Here is an 18,515-nt window from a genome sequence, read left to right as displayed (position 1 = left end):
CCATTTGTGCCCGCTGGAGTACCTCAGTGTCAGGGATTTTGTCCTGCCATTTAATGCGGAGCAGAGTCCTGAGGCACCTCATGTGGAAGGCATTGAGTTGTCTGGCATGCCGACTGTAGACTGTCCAAGTTTCGCAGGCATACAGAAGGGAGGGAAGGACTACCGCATGGTACACCTTCAACTTGGTCTGCAGGCTCAGTCCTCTTCTTTGCCAGACCCTGTCTCGGAGTCTGCCAAAAGCAGCGCTGGCTCTAGCAATCCTGTAAGCCAGAGCCTTAATTCCTCATCAATGTTGACAGAGCATGACGGTGTACTTCCCAGGTAGACGAATTTGTCTGCCACGGTGAGTATCTGTCCGTTGAAGGGCTTTATGTAGGGGGCTCCTGGTGCTTGATGGTGCAAGACCTCGGTCTTCTTTGTGGAGATTGTGAGGCCGAAGTCATCGCAGGCTTTTGAGAACAGGTCCATGCTTTCCTGCATTTCAGACTCTGTACTAGCATTCAGCACACAGTCGTCGGCGAAGAGAAAGTCATGGGCGATGTCTTCCTGAACTTTGGTTTTAGCCTGCAATCTCTGCAAGTTGAAGAGCTTTCCATCGGTCCAGTATCTGAAGCCAACGCCGAAGTCGCCCTCCCAGAAAGCATCTGTAAGCATAGCGGAAAACATCATCACCACCAGCACACAACCCTGCTTTACTCCGTTAGTCACAAGGAATGGCTGGGAGTACTCGCCATCATTCTGCACCCTCACATACATGCCGTCATGGAACTGCTGGACCATCGAGATGAATATGTCGGGACATCCAAACTTGGCCATGATCTTCTTGGCAGACAGCGTCAAAGGCTTTCGTCAGGTCCACAAAAGTGGTGTAGAGGCTCCTGACGTTTTGCTCCTGACATTTCTCTTGTAACTGCAGAGCGGCGAAGATCATGTCCACTGTACTGCGACCCCTCCTAAACCCACACTGGCTCTCAGGTAGTAGGTCTTGTTCGAGGTGCATGCTGAGATGATTGAGCATGATTCTTGCCAGAATTTTCCCAGCAATAGACAGCAGGGAGATGCCACGGTGGTTGTCACACACATTCCTGTTTCCTTTCTGTTTATAGAGTTGAACAACCGAGGAATCCTTGAATTTCTGTAGGATCTTTTCTTGGTGCCACATTGACTGGAACAGGGCTGTGAGGCTCGCAATCAATCGTGGACCACCAGAGGCGTAGATCTCAGCCGGAATCGAGTCAGCACCCGGTGCCTTGCCGCTGGACAGGAGCTTGATGGCTTTTTCTACCTCGTCTTTGGTTGGGAGTTCGGCGAGTGTGTGGTTGATTGGGACTTGGGGCAGTCTTGCGATTGCATCATCGTTGATCGTGGATGAGCAGTTGAGAACGCAATGGAAGTGTTCTGCCCAGTGCTCAAAGATTTTATCCTTGTCCGAGATCTGTGTTCCCATCTGCGCTGAGAAAAGGGGACGAACCGGATGATGTGGGACCATAGATGGCCCTGAGGGCACTATAAAAGTTCATGTCCTTCCAGTCAGTGTAGGACTAGATCATATCGGCCTTCTTGCTGAGCCATTCGTCCTGTATACGATGTAGCTCCAGCTGCACAGTTCTTCTGGCTGTGCTGAAGGCTTCTTTCTTGGACTCAGAGGATGGGTCATTCAGGAGATCTCTGAGAAGTCTATTCTTCTCTGCCAGAAGTGCCTGGATGCGATTGTTGTCGTCATAGAACCAGTCCTGGTGCTTACGTGTGATGGGACCCATCACATCTAAGGCAGCAGCGTACATCAGGGCTCGAAATTGGCGGTGGTCCGGTCTCCCGAGGTGACTTAATTTGTCATTTGGCGGGTAATTCCTGTCACTAGCCAGCCCAGCTGGATAGTTGAAAATAAAAAATATATATGAAATGAAGATTCAGACACACCGTCAACTAAAGCCGCCACATATTAAGCGTGTGCTGTGTCTGTGTTAATCGATGTGTTTATCGGCAGGACGGAAACTACTGAAGAATTCCGAATCATATCGTGTATGAGTCAGGCTGTCGGTTTTTTCACTACTGCTCATGCATATAATGCATCTCGTTGAATATCGCGGTAATCACGTGTAGTATTGGACCAGGTGGGTGGAGCACAGAAGCACGGCAGGCCAGAATGGAGTTCTCAATGAACTATTTATTGCTAGCTTTTCAGCCTTTTATCACTTCCCAGCTGTGCGCGCGCGCACACACACGTGTTCTGGTTGGGGAGAGAGAGCTCATTTTCTCTGTTCTCCTCTCCTTTTAAAGGGCGCAGTCACTGGGGAAGACACACAAACACAGGTTAATCCCCATCAGGTGCAATGATTCCACCACTTACCTTCCCTGACTCCGCTCTCCATTCACAGACCGACGCTTGGCCACGCTCCCCGCTGCCACATCACGTTATCAAATTCAATAGATGTGGCCACATTATTGCCCATTTAAACACGCGCTTTTGTTCTTGTTTACATCTACATCTGCCAAAGCTACGTTGCGATGTGGAATTTTCTGAAAGGTGTACAGAAGCCGCCAGAGACGGGGACAAAGCGACCTCGGTCTGAAGAGAAGAAACGACAAAGGACTTATAAGCAAACGTGGGAGCAGGGTAGGCCTTGGCTACGATACGATTTTTATGGAATAATTCATTTTTTTCAAGTTGATTCCTAGTTAATATGAAGCTCCTAATGCTTTCTCTCTCATAAATGGTTAAATACAGAAAGCATGTTGGACATATTTTGGGTGCTATAGTCATGATGGTAAGTACATTTGCTTTCAATGCTCATACACCAAGTTGCCAAGTTTTCCAATATATTATTTGTTGATATTATATTATGGTGCTCTGTGTTGTTCTCATTTATGTATTTAACAACAGTATCAAAATACTCGGGTCTTGAAATAAATGTGTATTAGTCATGAACAATGGTAACTACTCTCTTTTGCGTTATTTTTGACAGAAGTAAAATTCATACATGAACAAATTTTGACTAGTTGATTTTCTGTTTGGCTAGTTACTTTGGCTGGTGAAAAAAAAAAAAAGAATTTCGAGCCCTGTAGATGGCATCACAGAGATGCTCCCATTCAGATTCAACATCGGCATGCAAATCTGGACTTGATGGCACCAGGCTTGCTATCAATTTCATTCACCACTTTCTGCTTGATGAGGTCACTCTTGAGTCTGGAGACATTCACTCGCTTGGGCACCTTTATGCCTTGAGGTCTTCTGGGTGGCTGGATCTGAATGTTCTGCTTGGAGATCAACAGGCAATCCAGCAATCTGCACCACCCATGGTCTTCGTAACTCTCATGTCCTTCCTGTCCCTTTGCCTGACGATGACATAGTCTAGCAGATGCCAGTGTTTGGAACGTGGGTGCATCCACGACGTCTTGTTGCAATTGGGCAGGCAGAAGACTGAGTTTGTAATGAGGTGGCCATGAGCAGCACAGGTTTCCAGCAGAAGGAGTCCGTTGCTGTTACAGTTGCCAACACCATTTCTTTCCAGCACTCCCTCCCACAATGTGTAGTCTCCGCCAACCCGGGCATTAAAGTCACCAAGAATGATGAGCTTGTTGCCCCAGGGAACGACTGAGATGGTATCCTTCAGATCCTCATAGAATCTAGCTTTCACTTCGTTGGGGTTGGTCATGGTGGGGGCGTAGGTGCTGATCAGCATGGCAAACTGCTTTCTGGAGAGAGGTAGTCTCAGAACCTCCAGTCATTGATTCCCTTGGGGGGCGCAGTCAGCTTGTTGACCAGATTGCACTTGATGGTGAAACCAACTCCCACCTTACAACGCTCATCTTGTCTGTGTCCAATCCAGAAGAATGTGTAGCTGGTACTCTGCTTGGACAGTTGACCCTCCTCAGCAAGACAAGTCTCACTGAGGGCGGTGATCTGTACATTGTACCTCGCTAGTTCACTGGCAATGAGGGTGGTCCTCCTCTCAGGTTGTTCAGTCCTGCCACGGTCCAACAGAGTGCGCACATTCCATGCACCCAAGATGAGCAAAGTAACCTTTGTGGTTTTACTTTTTGATGAGTTCTTCTTACCGCTGTGATGGGATCCCCGCCAGCCACAGCAAGCTGGCCAGGGTGAGGTGAAACAGATATTTTTTAGGGCACCTTTTCTAGCCCCTTCCCCAGGCTACGGGGGGAAGCAGTGCATTCCTGAACAGGGCTGCTCCATCACTCAGGTGGCTGCAGAATTCCAGTGCTGTTTTGTTCACTGAAAAGTGACCCTATGACCTGAGCCGCCTACATGTAGAGTTGTGACTACGATTGCCAGTGTATCCACACCTCTCACTTGGCCATGCGTCCATCGCCGCAGGACTTGAAGAGTGATGATAATGGGATGGTAGGTTGATGGGGGGTGAAGTTGTGACTTGCGCATGACTTGGATTAAAGTGAGGGAGAGTTGTGCATGGTTGTCAGCCTCACTCTCTCGTCCCTATCCATCTGGACCCGGTGGCAAGATGGAGTCAAGACAGCCAGAGAAGAATAAGGATGCAGTAGATGGCCAGCAGTGTATTCCGTGTCTCACAGTGCCCTAGTTGCGCTCCACGATGCTTAGCTGTGTCCGCCTTCGTACACATTGAACCAGACAAGTGGGTTCCTCCCTGCAATCCACCAGGACCAGTCTTCACATGCTCAGGTAGACAAGGCCTAACTCACTGAGGGTTTAAGACCCATCAGCTACCCTCACCTAGTTTTGCCAGCCTGTTGAAGCAGTTACCCAGGGTGTGGCCACTGTTGCATGTCATTCAGTATGCAACAAGTATATACAGAATGAAATTTCGCTGCAATTTGGTTCAGCACAGAATTAAATAAGAAGTGTATTAAATTAAGTTATGCAGCAGCAAAAATATTATAAAGTGCAATAGTATAAAGTGACCTGTGGAATTAGGAAATGTTCAAGTTATAAATAGAAGTTTAGAGTTTGGATTTGGAGTTCAGCAGTCTGGTGACCTGGGGGAAAAAGCTGTTACAGAACCTGGTGGTCCTGCACCGAATACTGCAGAACCTCTTGCCAGAGGGGAGAACAGACCATAGTGAGGGTGTGAGGGGTCACTGATAATGTTTCTGGCTCGAGACATGCAGTGCCTTGGTGCAATGTCCTGAATGGAGGGAAGAGAAGTCCCAATGATTATCTCTGTTGTCCTCACCACTCTCCTCACAGTCTTCCAGTCAGCGGCACTGCAGCCTCCACACCACACAGAGAAGCAGCTGGTTAGAATGCTCTCTGTGGTGCTTCTGTAGAATGTAGTGAGGCTGGGCGGGGGCAAGTGGGCTCTCTTCATCATACGTAGGAAGTGCAGACACTGCTGTGCCTTCTTGACCAGTGACACAGTGTTCACAGACCATGTGAAGTTGTCTGTGATGTGCACCCCCAAGAACTTGGTGCTATTGACCACCTCCACAGCCGTGTCGTTGAGGAGAAGTGGATCGTGGCTGGGTTGGTTTTTCCTGAAGTCAACAATGATCTCTTTAGTTTTGTCCACGTTCAGGATCAGGTTGTTTAACCCTGCACCAGCCCACCAGCTGCTCCACCTCCTCTCTATAGGCCAGGTCATTGTTGTCCCTGATGAGGCCCACCACTGTTGTGTCATCCGCAAACTTCACAATGTGGTTGCTGGCAGCCTTGGGGATGCAGTTGTGTATCATCAGATGCCCCTTTTCCACCAAAGCTGTTCCAGGACTGGTTCGGGGCCAGTGCTTAGTTTGGAACCAGGTTTTCTGTTTACACTGACAAAGAACTGGCTCTGGGGCCAGAAAAACCGGTTCCAGGCTAGCACCAACTCTCTGCTGGGCCAGAGGAAAGAACCACTTACGTCAGTGGGGGGGCAGAGTTGTTAAGACCAACAACAACAAGACCGTGAAAGATCGCCATTTTTAAGCGACGAGAAGCAGCAGCTGTACAAACGTGAAGTCATCCATTATTATTGTTGTTGTTGTTGCTGCTGCTTCTTCCGTGTTGTTTTTGCTTCGATATTCGCGCCAAGGTTTATGCAAACGTAGCGATGTAACTGACATATACAATGATGTAACTGACGTATACAGCGACGTAATGACATGGCTTCCCTTAGCACCGTGAGCTATGGAAAAGCAAACTGGTTCTCAGCTGGCTCGCAAGTTGAACGAGTTGTGAACCAGCACCGGCACTGGCCCCGAACCAGCCCTGGAACTGATTTGGTGGAAAAGGGGTAAGAGTGAACAGCAGAGGGCTCAGGACACAGCCCTGAGGGGAGCCTGTGCTGAGGGTGATGACACTGGAGGTGTTCTGTCCGACCCACACTGACTGTGGTCTTTCGGTGAGGAAGTCTAGCAGCCAGTTGCACAGGGGGGTGCTGAAGCCCAGGGGACCCAGTTTGTTCACCAGATGCTGTGGAATGATAGTATTAAATGCTGAACTGAGGTCCAGGAACAGCATCCGCACATAAGTGTTCTTCTCCTCCAGGTATGCAAGGTTCAGGTGAAGAGCAGAGGAGATAGTGTCTCATCTGCCCTGGGTTTGAGAAGAACAACCAAGGGCCACCAATGTGCAGGGTTGTGACTACAACTTCCAGTGGTCATCTCCACCTGTTGCTTTGCCACTTCCCCATTGCCACAGGACTTAGAGGTGCACAACAGAAACCTGTGTATGAGGGAGACTAAAGTGGAAAGGCCTTTGCACAGGGGCAGTCCCACTCTCTCAGGCTTAGAGGTCTTGATCCATTGGTACGAAGAATTGTTACACCTGGATGCCTCTTCGGCTACAGTGGATGGCCGTACTGACTTCCAGGCTCAGACATTGCACTGGGCACTCCATATTGTCTTGCTGATCTGCCTTCCCAGCTGTTGGATCATGAGCATTTCATCTGCCAGAGCAGTCTTCACATACAGTAGGATGAGCATGTCCTATTCACCAAGCTTTCGGTTACCCCCACCTGGTTTGGCCAGCCTGCCGAGGCCATTGCCCATGGTGTGGCTGCTGCCACATTCCACATGTGTAGCTACTAGGAGCCACAGGTGGGAACTGAGTTCCAAGTAAGGACCAGAAGAGATGATCTGTCTCGGGGTCAATTAGCATACAAACAGAACTTTTAAGTTCGACATTTACATTTAAGATTTATATTATTTTAATATGTACATTTAACATTTATATTTCATACTTAAGTTTACCATTATATTGTTTTCATCATTTACTTGTAATATTTTATTTGAGAACTATTATTTGGGGCGGCATGGTGGTGTAGTGGTTAGCGCTGTCGCCTCACAGCAAGAAGGTCCAGGTTTGAGTCACGTAGCCGACGAGGGCCTTTCTGTGTGGAGTTTGCATGTTCTCCCCGTGTCCATGAGGGTTTCCTCCAGGTGCTCCGGTTTCCCCCACAGTCCAGACATGCAGGTTAGGTTAACTGGTGACTCTAAATTGACTGTAGGTGTGAGTGTGAATGGTTGTCTGTGTCAGCCCTGTGATGACCTGGCGATTTGTCCAGGGTGTATCCCGCCTTTCGCCCGGAGTCAGCTGGGATAGGCTCCAGCTTGCCTGCGACCCTGTAGAACAGGATAAAGCAGCTAGAGATAATGAGATGAGATGAGAACTATTATTTGACATGAGTTGCTTTCTAAATGTATCAGAATGGCTTCAAATGTCAGAGAGAAAACAGTCGTCAACTTTTTGACATTTGGTGCCCCACAGATGGCAGGTTGCAAATTTGTTGTCACTGTTTTCTTTGTCAGCGAAACAGAGTTTATAACCAAATCTTATGTAATTACAACCCCATTTCCTAAAAACAAAATGTGGTCATTTCCAAATCATGGAAAAGCCTATATTTCACTTAAGTAGTACAAAGACAGTGTATCAAATGTTGAAACTGAGAAATTGTTTTTGTTTTTGGTGAAACTGAGAAAAAGTGTTTTTGTTTTTAATATATGCTTATTTTGGATTCAATGCCACTAACATGTTTCAAAAAGTTGGGACAGCACAACAAAAGACTGGAAAAGTTAGGTAATGGAAAAAAAACACACCTGATGGAACATCTCACAACTAATGAGGTTAATTGGGAACAGGTCAGTAACATGATTGGGTATAAAAAGAGCATCCCAGAGAGGTTATGTAAGTCTCTCAGAAATAAAGATAGGGAGAAGTTCACCACTCTGTGAAAGACTGCATGGGCAAATATGCAACAATTTAAGAACATTTCTGAACCTAAAATTACAAAGAATTTGGGAATCACATCATCTATGGTACATAATCATTAAAAGATTCAGAGAATCTCAAGAAATCTGTGTATGCAAGGGAAAAGGCCAAAAACCAATACTAGATGACTGTGGTCTTTGGGCCCTCAGGCGGCACTGCGTTAAAAACAGACACGGTTCTTTTTTCAGTTGCTCCCATACATTCAGGGTCACCACAGCGGATCTCTTCCTCATATTTGATGTGGCATAGGTTTTATACTGGATGCCCTTCCTGATGCAACAATCTACAGTGGGGCAAAAAAGTATTTAGTCAGTCACCAATTGTGCAAGTTCTCCCACTTAAAAAGATGACAGAGGCCTGTAATTTTCATCATAGGTATACCTCAACTATGAGAGACAAAATGAGAAAAAAAATCCAGAAAATCACATCGTCTGATTTTTAAAGAATTTATTTGCAAATTATGTCTGAAAATAAGTATTTGGTCAATAACAAAAGTTCATCTCAATACTCTGTTATATACCCTTTGTTGGCAATGACAAAGGTCAAACGTTTTCTGTAAGTCTTCACAAGGTTTTCACACACTGTTGCTGGTATTTTGGCCCATTCCTCCATGCAGATCTCCTCTAGAGCAGTGATGTTTTGGGGCTGTTGCTGGGCAACACGGACTTTCAACTCCCTCCAAAGATTTTCTGTGGGGTTGAGATCTGGAGACTGGGTAGGCCACTCCAGGACCTTGAAATGCTTCTTACGAAGCCGCTCCTTCATTGCCCGGGCAGTGTGTTTGGGATCATTGTCATGCTGAAAGACCCAGCCACATTTCATCTTCAATGCCCTTGCTGATGGAAGGAGGTTTTCACTCAAAATCTCATGATATATGGCCCCATTCATTCTTTCCTTTACACGGATCAGTCGTCCTGGTCCCTTTGCAGAAAAACAGCCCCAAAGCATGATGTTTCCACCCCCATGCTTCACAGTAGGTATGGTATTCTCTGGATGCAACTCAACATTCTTTCTCCTCCAAACACGACAAGTTGAGTTTTTACCAAAAAGTTCTATTTTGGTTTCATCTGACCATATGACATTCTCCCAATCCTCTTCTGGATCATCCAAATGCTCTCTAGCAAACTTCAGACAGGCCTGGACATGTACTGGCTTAAGCAGGGGGGACACGTCTGGCACTGCAGGATTTGAGTCCCTGGCGGCATAGTGTGTTACTGATGGTAGCCTTTGTTACTTTGGTCCCAGCTCTCTGCAGGTCATTCACTAGGTCCCCCCGTGTGGTTCTGGGATTTTTGCTCACCGTTCTTGTGATCATTTTGACCCCACGGGGTGAGATATTGCGTGGAGCCCCAGATCGAGGGAGATTATCAGTGGTCTTGTATGTCTTCCATTTTCTAATAATTGCTCCCACAGTTGATTTCTTCACACCAAGCTGCTTACCTATTGCAGATTCAGTCTTCCCAGCCTGGTGCAGGTCTACAATTTTGTTTCTGGTGTCCTTTGACAGCTCTTTGATCTTGGCCATAGTGGAGTTTGGAGTGTGACTGTTTGAGGTTGTGGACAGGTGTATTTTATACTGATAATGAGTTCAAACAGGTGCCATTAATACAGGTAACGAGTGGAGGACAGAGGAGCCTCTTAAAGAAGTTGTTACAGGTCTGTGAGAGCCAGAAATCTTGCTTGTTTGTAGGTGACCAAATACTTATTTTACCAAGGAATTTACCAATTAATTCATTAAAAATCCTACAATGTGATTTCCTGGATTCCTTCCCCCCATTCTCTCTCTCATAGTTGAAGTGTACCTATGATGAAAATTACAGGCCTCTCTCATCTTTTTAAGTGGGAAAACTTGCACAATTGGTGACTGACTAAATACTTTTTTGCCCCACTGTATCTGGGCTTGGGACCAGCGCTAAGTATGCACTGTTTTGTACAACCCCAGTGGCTGGGTTGTACAAATCTGCATGTCTTTGAACTGTGGGGTAAACTGGAGCACCCAGAGGAACCCACACAGACACGGGGAGAACATGCAAACTCCACACTGTCGGCCATGAGATCAGAACCCAGAACCTTCTTGCTGTGATGTGACAGTGCAAACCACTACACCACTGCCACCTAAAAACAGACACGGTTCTGTTTTGGAAGTTGCTGCTGAGGCTCATGAATACTTCCATTGTCTGTGAACACAGTTCCTTGCTGCATTCATTGCTTGCATTTTAATGCAAGTTAAAATTCTATCATGCAAAAAAAGAAACCATATATAAACAATATCCAGAAACACCGCTGCCTTCTCTGGGCCCAAGCTCAATTATGATGGACTAAGGCAAACTGGAAAACTGTCCTGTGGTTTGATGAATCAAAACTTGAAATTCTGTTTTGGAAATCATGGACACCGCATCCTCCTGGCTAAAAAAGGAAAGGACCATCTGGCTTGTTATCAGAGCACAGTTCAAAGGCCAGCATCTGTGATGGTACGTATGGGGGTGCATTAGTGTATTGTTTCTTAATTGGTGTGTCACAGCCCTTTAAGATTACGTTGGGGACTGCTAGGAAGAAAAACAATGTTGCTAAATGCAAATGCTAAAACATAACACAGTAAAACATGGGAAAATATGACAGTAAAGCAAATTATTGCTTCAAAAAAGAAAAAAATAATTATGATAAAGGAATGCCCCCATAGGCCTAGCCCTACATTACCTCTAACTGTGTGGGTTACAGCCAATGAAAAAAATCCAGTCATGTCATATTATGTCATGTTGTGTGTCCAATCAAATTCTGTCAGTTTTGGTGCCAGCATTGATAAAAGGAGTGAAATTCCCTCTTCTTAAATAGGGCTGGGAAAAAAAGCTATGCAAGGTAAATGAAAATATGACAAGCATGGTTTAATGCAGGATTATAGAAGCCATCAAAATTAATAAAAAGTAGGCTATTTAGAGACAAAACACAAATCATAAAGACAAGTCAGTTGACGTGTGCACTGTTCAGGAGCAATAAATTTGTACATCGTAAAAACTCACTCATCACATTTCAAAATGCAAAAAGACCCACACAGTTAAAGGTAACATAGAAAAGATTGTTTTACTCGCTGCTGTCAACATGTCCAGAGAGATCCTCGGTACAAATCTACCACAAATCAGTTGGGAAAAAGCAAAATAAATAAATAAATCTCCAATGACACCATACAGAGAACACAAGGCAAATCAGCAGAAGATAACACAATAAGGCAAGTGACTATTATGCACTCAAACTAGACGAATCAGCAGATGTGTCCAATCATGTCATCCTGATTTTGAGACACTTATCACAATGAAATCACACCTGTAGGTTATGATATCAGCTCTGTTCTTGTTAAAGCTCGTTATTATGTGTCTGCATTGAATAGTTGTGCATTTTTCATATTGAGTGCACAATTTGTTACTGAAAATTTGTAATTTGTTTCAGTTTTTATTTGTTAGGTAAATTGCACTTACTCTGCATTATGTGTTTGCATTTATATAATGGCCCATTTCCATATTAATGTTGTGAATAATTTTGCATTTGATTAAGCATGTGCACTGCATTTAATAAACTGATATTTTTCACTGTATGTATTTATGAGGTACAACTTTATTATCCAATTTTATTAGATCTACGCAATGGATAATTATTATTAGTATGACTAATATTATTATGCAAAAATTAATATGCATTTTTATTTACTTCCATATCATAAACAACTTTAATGTAGTGTTGGGTCACGACTTGATATCCAACATAAAATGTGAGTCCTGAAGCAAAACCAGTTGAAACCACTGCATTAGTGCACATGGCATGGATAGTTTGCACATCTGGGAAGGCACCATTAATGCTGAACGCTATGTATATACAGGTTTTATAGCAACATATGCTGCCATCCAGATGACATCTTTTTCAGGGAAGGCCTTGCTTACATCAGCAAGACAATGCTAAAGAACATTCTTCACATATTACAACTACATGGCTCCATGGTAAAAGAGTCCGGGTGCTAAACTGGCTTGCCTGCAGTCTAGCCCTGTCACACATTGAAAACATTTGGCACATTATGAAACAGAAAATATAACAAAGGAGACCCTGAAGTGTTGGACAGCTGAAATCTTACATCAGGAAAGAATGAGAAAACATTTCATTTTCAAAACTACAGAAAATGGTCTCCTCAGTTCCCAAACATTTACAGTGTTGTTAAAAGAAGAGGTGGTGCAACACACTGGTAAACATGCCCCTGTCTCAAGTTTTTGAAATGTGTTATGGCATCAAATTCAAAATGAGCATATACTTTTCAAACAACAAAAATTCTCAGATTCAACATTTGATATGCTGTATTTGTACTATTTTCAATGAAATATAGGGATTCCATGATTTGCAAATCATTGCATTCTATTTTCATTTATTTTTTTACACAGTGTCCCCAACTTTTTTGGAAACAGGGCTGTAATAATGTTAGGAGTCTTTTGTTGATGTAATTCTGCCTGTAAGCTAGGTGGCACCATATTTTCTGTATTATTGTCAATTAAGTAAAAAAAATGTCACTATAATGGAAACTTAGGGTAGACCTCTATCATTGTTTGGTTCACATTTAATTTATGAATAATCAGTGTACTGACACAAATATAACAATTCCCCTACATGTACGTAATTTTAACTATTTGCAAACACATCTGAGCCACTTAATCATGCTTTCCCAAGCATCTGACTCAAATATTAGATTAATATGATTAAGACTACAACTGAACTTTCAACTTTTATGTAAAACAATTCAGAAATCAGTTGTACCTCTTTTGTGAACCCATTTTGTTCTAATAATAAACATCTGATACTCATTTTTTAATTTTTTTTAACATATTGTTATGTAGGAGGGCACAGTCTATGTTCATATATTTTATTTTCATGTCTTTCATGAAAACCAGATTGATCCTCAGAGAACTAAAGTCAATATTTATAACAGTCTAAACTAATATGGCCTATCAGTGGCGGCTGGTAGTCTTTCAAACAGGGGAGGCTGGTCGGTTACGATATTTCCAGATTTTAAAAGAAAAAACATCAATTTTACCCATACTCTTGCCTCTGATCTGGCTGATTGTTGGCAGTGTCACAAACTGTGAAATAACAGGTTCTTTTGGCCCATTAGCCTACTGTCCAATATACATGATGGTGGTGTTGGGGGGAGGGGTATATTTTAACATTTTATATTTTAAAATTGTGGCATGTTGTTTAAAAATTGATCATTATTGAAAGCAGCTCTTTGTCAGGAACCTCAGCAGTAGAGCTGGGTGCCACACATTTCATTCAATGACACTTTCCCTATATTTTACTTATTTTGACTGAGAAATGTTTTATTGACAATTTTGATAACCCTTCACTTTTAATCCAGGTCTGTAGTGTGAAATGTTCTCAGCTGTGTTTTTGTTTAAAAATGTTTTCCAAATTGTAGCTGTGTTTAATTCATATCCAGAAAAATATATATTCCAATATAATATACTCGCCATAAACATTTTAAATAGATTCTATATTTTTGGTCCATCCATGACATATTACTAAAGTAGCCTATTTACTGTTGTTGATGTGGGTCACTTGCTGTTAGCCAATTCACTTTCTCGTACCAGGAGAGCTGAAAGGAATGAGTATTATTCCCTACCTTTTTCACCAAGTCAATTTGAGGCGTTGGTCTACCCTGCTCTTTAATTTTAATTTTTTCCTCGAAAGGAAGACTGGCAAATGGCTTCGCCAAAATTAAATCAGCAATGCTTGGCATCCGTGCGCAGCTTTCTTGCTAGCTGACTAGCCCCCTCAAGTTTAAGTTCAGTCACTCAAATAAACAAAATTTCTGGAACTAAGATAGCAAACTTGACAACACTATATTTACACTTTATTTACAATGAAAATATATACAAACTAAAAAAGCTGGTAGAAACCGTATGTAATGAATGAAATCGAAATGTAAGCTGATCTCTTACAATACACCACAGCACTTGTGAATCCGCATGGGACTGAACTGAAATTCACTGCTGCCTGTCTATAGTTGAAACGAGCTGTTAATCAAAGAAAAATATCCGGCCGCTTTCACCAATCACCAGTCTCCTCGCGGAAACTGCCATGTCCCTCCCATGTGAGGCTGGGAGTCCGTAGGCGGGCATTTTCGCAGTATTTGTCCAATAACCGTCTTGCATTTTGAGATTGAAAAGCGCATCGCTCCCAAATGTCATTGAAGTCCACTGAGGCTGGGAGTCCGTGAGACTCCGTGGGCGGGCGTTTTCGCAGTATTTGTCCAATAATCGTCTTGCATTTTGAGATTGAAAAGCGCAGAGCTCCCAAATGCCATGGAAGTCCACTGAGGCTGCGCTGCATCGCACTGTCACGAGGGGGAAAACTCATGCGCACATTAAAGTTATAACAGAATGATTTCGCACTGTAGTGGGTTGAGCACATACTGTATATTTCTATGATTCTGGATCTGAAATAGCAATGTTATAAGGTCGGCTATAACATAAGCCTAGCGCAATTCATCCTACACGATGTTCGTCATTTTTAGAGGAGGCTGAGCCTCCCTCGTTGTCTTAGAGCAATCGCCCGTGTGGCCTATACATGAAATTGCTAAACTTTACATACAGGTGATAGTGTACCTGGTGGGTGTTACACTGCAGAAGGTCTCTGGTCCAAGTAGACTCCAGTGTTAGGCCCATAGTCTGAGCCAGAGCCTGCTGCCTATTTTCCAGCTCCTGCTGAAAAAGTATCAGAAATTATTCTCTTTTCAGTAGTTAATAGATAGATAATAGTTTGAGTATGTAATAAAGGGAGGGAGAGTATAAAGGTGAAAGCACATGTAGATATTAGGACATGGATGTATTTTTCACCTTAAGATGATGTGCACTTGTGCTCAGGTGCACCTGACACTCATGAATCCTACTGTGAAACAGACCCAGCTTTGTGTATAAGCCCTGAAATACAGATATACTAACTTAAGCCCCTTTCACATACGAAATCTGTTAATGTTTGAAGCAAAAATAACACAATAGATTAAAAAAAATTCCCACTCAATCGTTCACAACAGAAACATTACAGACATCTTGTATTTAATGGAACGCTATGGCGCGCCAGCCATGTGAGACAGGATATGACATAATTCATGAGGCGGCAAGTCCATTGTTGTGAAAAGCCCAAGACTCGCTCAAGCAAACAAGCATAATCCCTCAAATAACACACCCTGATTATAGACATTATTAACCACACACACCTGCTTTCACTTTGGACACCTATTACTCGCTTGATTTAAACCCTGGCTTCTGTTAGTTTGTTCATGTTTGTTTTTATTTTCCCATACCAATGCTTGTTGTGTTCCTCCTCACATCTACTGTCGTGTTTTCATATCTGATGTTTTTTGTTGCTTTGACTATTCTGTGTAAAAAGTTTTCTGCACTTGCATCCATACCCGTGCCTTAACCATCATAAAAATATTAAGTGGAAATATCAGAATCCCATTCATTCATTCATTCACAAGAGAAACCACATTCGCGTAACTTATTAGACTATACTGTTATGGCTATTTTATTTTATTATTAGTTACTGTTGATGATGTGTGTAGTTTATAAATGAAACCTTCATCGGTTCATAAGTATGTATTTGCACAAAAAACAAGCTTTATGTTTGGTTCAGTCCTATCTGCAGTTTTAGTAATCCACATTAGATCTGAAAAGGTATCCCCATGGATACAGCGGTCCCACTGTATCTGTTGATAGTTGCTTGTTTTGAGTTTGCTGCCAGTTGTTTTGCATTGAGGCAGTATTAGTAGTGCCATCACAATATCACTCCATCATTTTGGTTACCGCTAGCAACATCACAACAGGTCAAAACACATAAATCTGATTGTTCTGATTCCCACTGGAGCCATGACAAAAATTTTCATGAATGGAATATTATTCCATTCATGGAAACTAGGTTGACAGGGGTTAGATTAAGGTTTTGACTTTGCCATTTTACTCCCATTCCCATAAGACACCATTACAGCATAATAATTGAAAATTTTCAGTTTTCACTGTGATTAAGAATGGGGTATCAGAGAAATTCAACAAACCCCCTGAACATCACCTTATCAGGTGTTGATTCATTGATGAGTAATTCATTTATTAATTAATTTACAATCCCACAATCATTTATAATCCAACCTCAGTGTCAGTGAGAACAGTGTGCAAATCCTCAGGGCTCTGGCACTTTTTCGGCTGCAGGGTCACTTTAGTATGCAGATCTTCTAGCAGCTCCCAGTACTCTTGCAACTCCTGCTGAACATTAGCTATGCATACACCATACTGATCCTGGGTCTGAAGGAGAAAGCGCAGGGCCCTCACCCTGAACAAGGAGGAAGAGGATACGAAATATGGTAATAAATGCAGAGAGCATGGGTTTGTTCTTTTACTGCGATTTGCCAGAAAACTAAATAATTTAAAGAGGCTATACAATTTGTATTGTTATCCTAAGCCTATTCCTAAGCATATACAAGTTAATAAGAAAAAAAGAAAGCAAAAGCATTTTGGTGGCATAAGCTTCACCTCTCTTGCAGGTAAGTGCAAATATGTTTCATTCTGTCTTCTACTCTAGTCTTGATCACTTTTTCTTCCGCATCATTGGCCTGCAGCAGTCGATCTTCAGTAGAGACACGATTGTTTACTGCCAGTGTTGTTAATTGAGACATTGCCTGAATAAAAGAGAGGCATGATTGATTGATTGATCGATCGATCTTGTGGCTGAGTGGACAAATTCCCACAGCCATGCTCCAAAATCTAGCAGAAAACCTTTCCAGAACACTGGGGGTTATTACAGAAGCAGAATAAATCTGGAGAGGAATGTTTACAAAGCACATATGAATTTTATTATGTCCACAAATGTTTAGCCAAATATTTATCAGGCACTAGACCATATTAAACCCATATTAAATTGAAGATGTTAAGGTTAAGGTGCTTGACAAAGCATGATGGCTGGTATTTTAACCTAAAGAATATAACTTTTAATGTTAATCTTCTTAACCCTTTGATGCAAAACATGGGTCAAAAGTGACCCGGCTGAGTTTTTATCTTCTATATCTTTGCAATAAATTAATTCCATCATTCAGTATTCAAGGTATTCCTCAATTAACTTGTTTTTGATCATCATACATCCTTATTTTATTTTTTCCTTTCTTACTTTTTGAATAAAAACCCTTTTTGTATCACTACCCTTCTAATGCACAACATGGGTCAAAAACGACCTGCATTCATTTTCCAGGTTATTTCATGTATGGCTGAGTGTTTCTATGATATACTTTTGAAATAAATTCATTTTGTCATTTACTTTTCCAAATATGCAGTAAATATCTTGTTTTTGTTTAGCACAAATCATCATTTTTATTTTTCCTTACTTAAGTTATGAACAAGCACAGCTGTTGTAATTCTACATCAAGTTTACACACATGGGTCAGAAACGACCCGCATGCATTTACTACAGCGTTTGGTGGGAACTGTGAATTGTGCTTGTGTCAGACATTTCACAGCTCAGCACAGCGCCCTTTGCCCATCTAATACATGTAAGTAATGTTTTTCAATTGTTCTAACATTACCTTAGAAAAAAATTATGTTTACCTTGAGAGTGAGTAGATTACTTGTCAGAAAGTTACAAGTACCGTAATTACTATTAGCTACCTAGCTGTTGACATATTCTACTTTAGTTAGCTAATTTTATTGTAGTTGGCTTAGCTAACCACATAGTTAATAAATAAATAACTGGCCCTATTCACTGCTAAAGTAATTACTTGAAACAAATTATTATTATTATAATAGTATTAAGACATTTAATTTTAAATCACACTTGGATGACCCATGTGTAGTAATATAAAAAGTATTTTTTTTCATAAAGTAGGAAAGAAAAAATTAAATTAATGATTTGTGGTAATTAAAAACAAGATATTTAAAGAATACTTGATATATTCAATCATAAAATAAGTTGATTTCAAAAGATAGAGCAAAGAAAAACTCAGTCAGCATGAAATAACCTGGAAAATGAATGCAGGTCATTTTTGACCCATATTAGACCCATATTAGAAGGGGTGTGCATATGTTTTGCATCAAAGGGTTAAAAGCTTTGATAATTCATAAATCTTAAATTCTGTTAAAATACTAATTGCCCTGTTTGAGGAGTAACTGATTTAGCTAAATGTAGCTATTTCAAATATAAGCCGATGTTCCACTGATTTACTTGATTGTCTAGATGTTGTGCAATTGAGTCAATTTCCACAGGGTTATTGGTCAAAATGGGAACTGAAACAACCAGTAATAGAGTCCCATTGAGATGG

The 18,515-nt window shown here is 42.1% G+C and overlaps 1 protein-coding gene across 6 annotated transcripts in view; it reads right to left on the bottom strand.

Moving 5' to 3' along the window:
- Nucleotides 1–18,515, bottom strand: part of si:ch211-151h10.2 (uncharacterized protein LOC567699 homolog) — a 69,072-nt gene that overhangs the window by 31,672 nt on the left and 18,885 nt on the right. For 4 of the 6 annotated variants that reach the window (XM_060923502.1, XM_060923508.1, XM_060923507.1 and 1 more), the window contains exons 5-8: nt 16,741–16,886; nt 16,360–16,540; nt 15,052–15,135; nt 14,821–14,919 (exon numbers count right to left, since the gene is read on the bottom strand). In XM_060923502.1, coding sequence (XP_060779485.1) covers nt 14,821–14,919; nt 15,052–15,135; nt 16,360–16,540; nt 16,741–16,886 — 510 coding nt within the window. Of the gene's footprint in view, nt 1–13,914; nt 14,550–14,820; nt 14,920–15,051; nt 15,136–16,359; nt 16,541–16,740; nt 16,887–18,515 lie in introns of those variants that run through there. The other 2 variants (XM_060923506.1, XM_060923503.1) reach the window with 2 other exon arrangements.

Source organism: Neoarius graeffei, chromosome 6 (genome assembly GCF_027579695.1).
Source record: "Neoarius graeffei isolate fNeoGra1 chromosome 6, fNeoGra1.pri, whole genome shotgun sequence".
In the NCBI taxonomy this organism is placed as follows: Eukaryota; Metazoa; Chordata; class Actinopteri; order Siluriformes; family Ariidae; genus Neoarius; species Neoarius graeffei.
The sequence above is the reverse complement of the archived record's forward strand: the minus strand, read 5'-3'. Positions and strand labels throughout refer to the sequence as shown.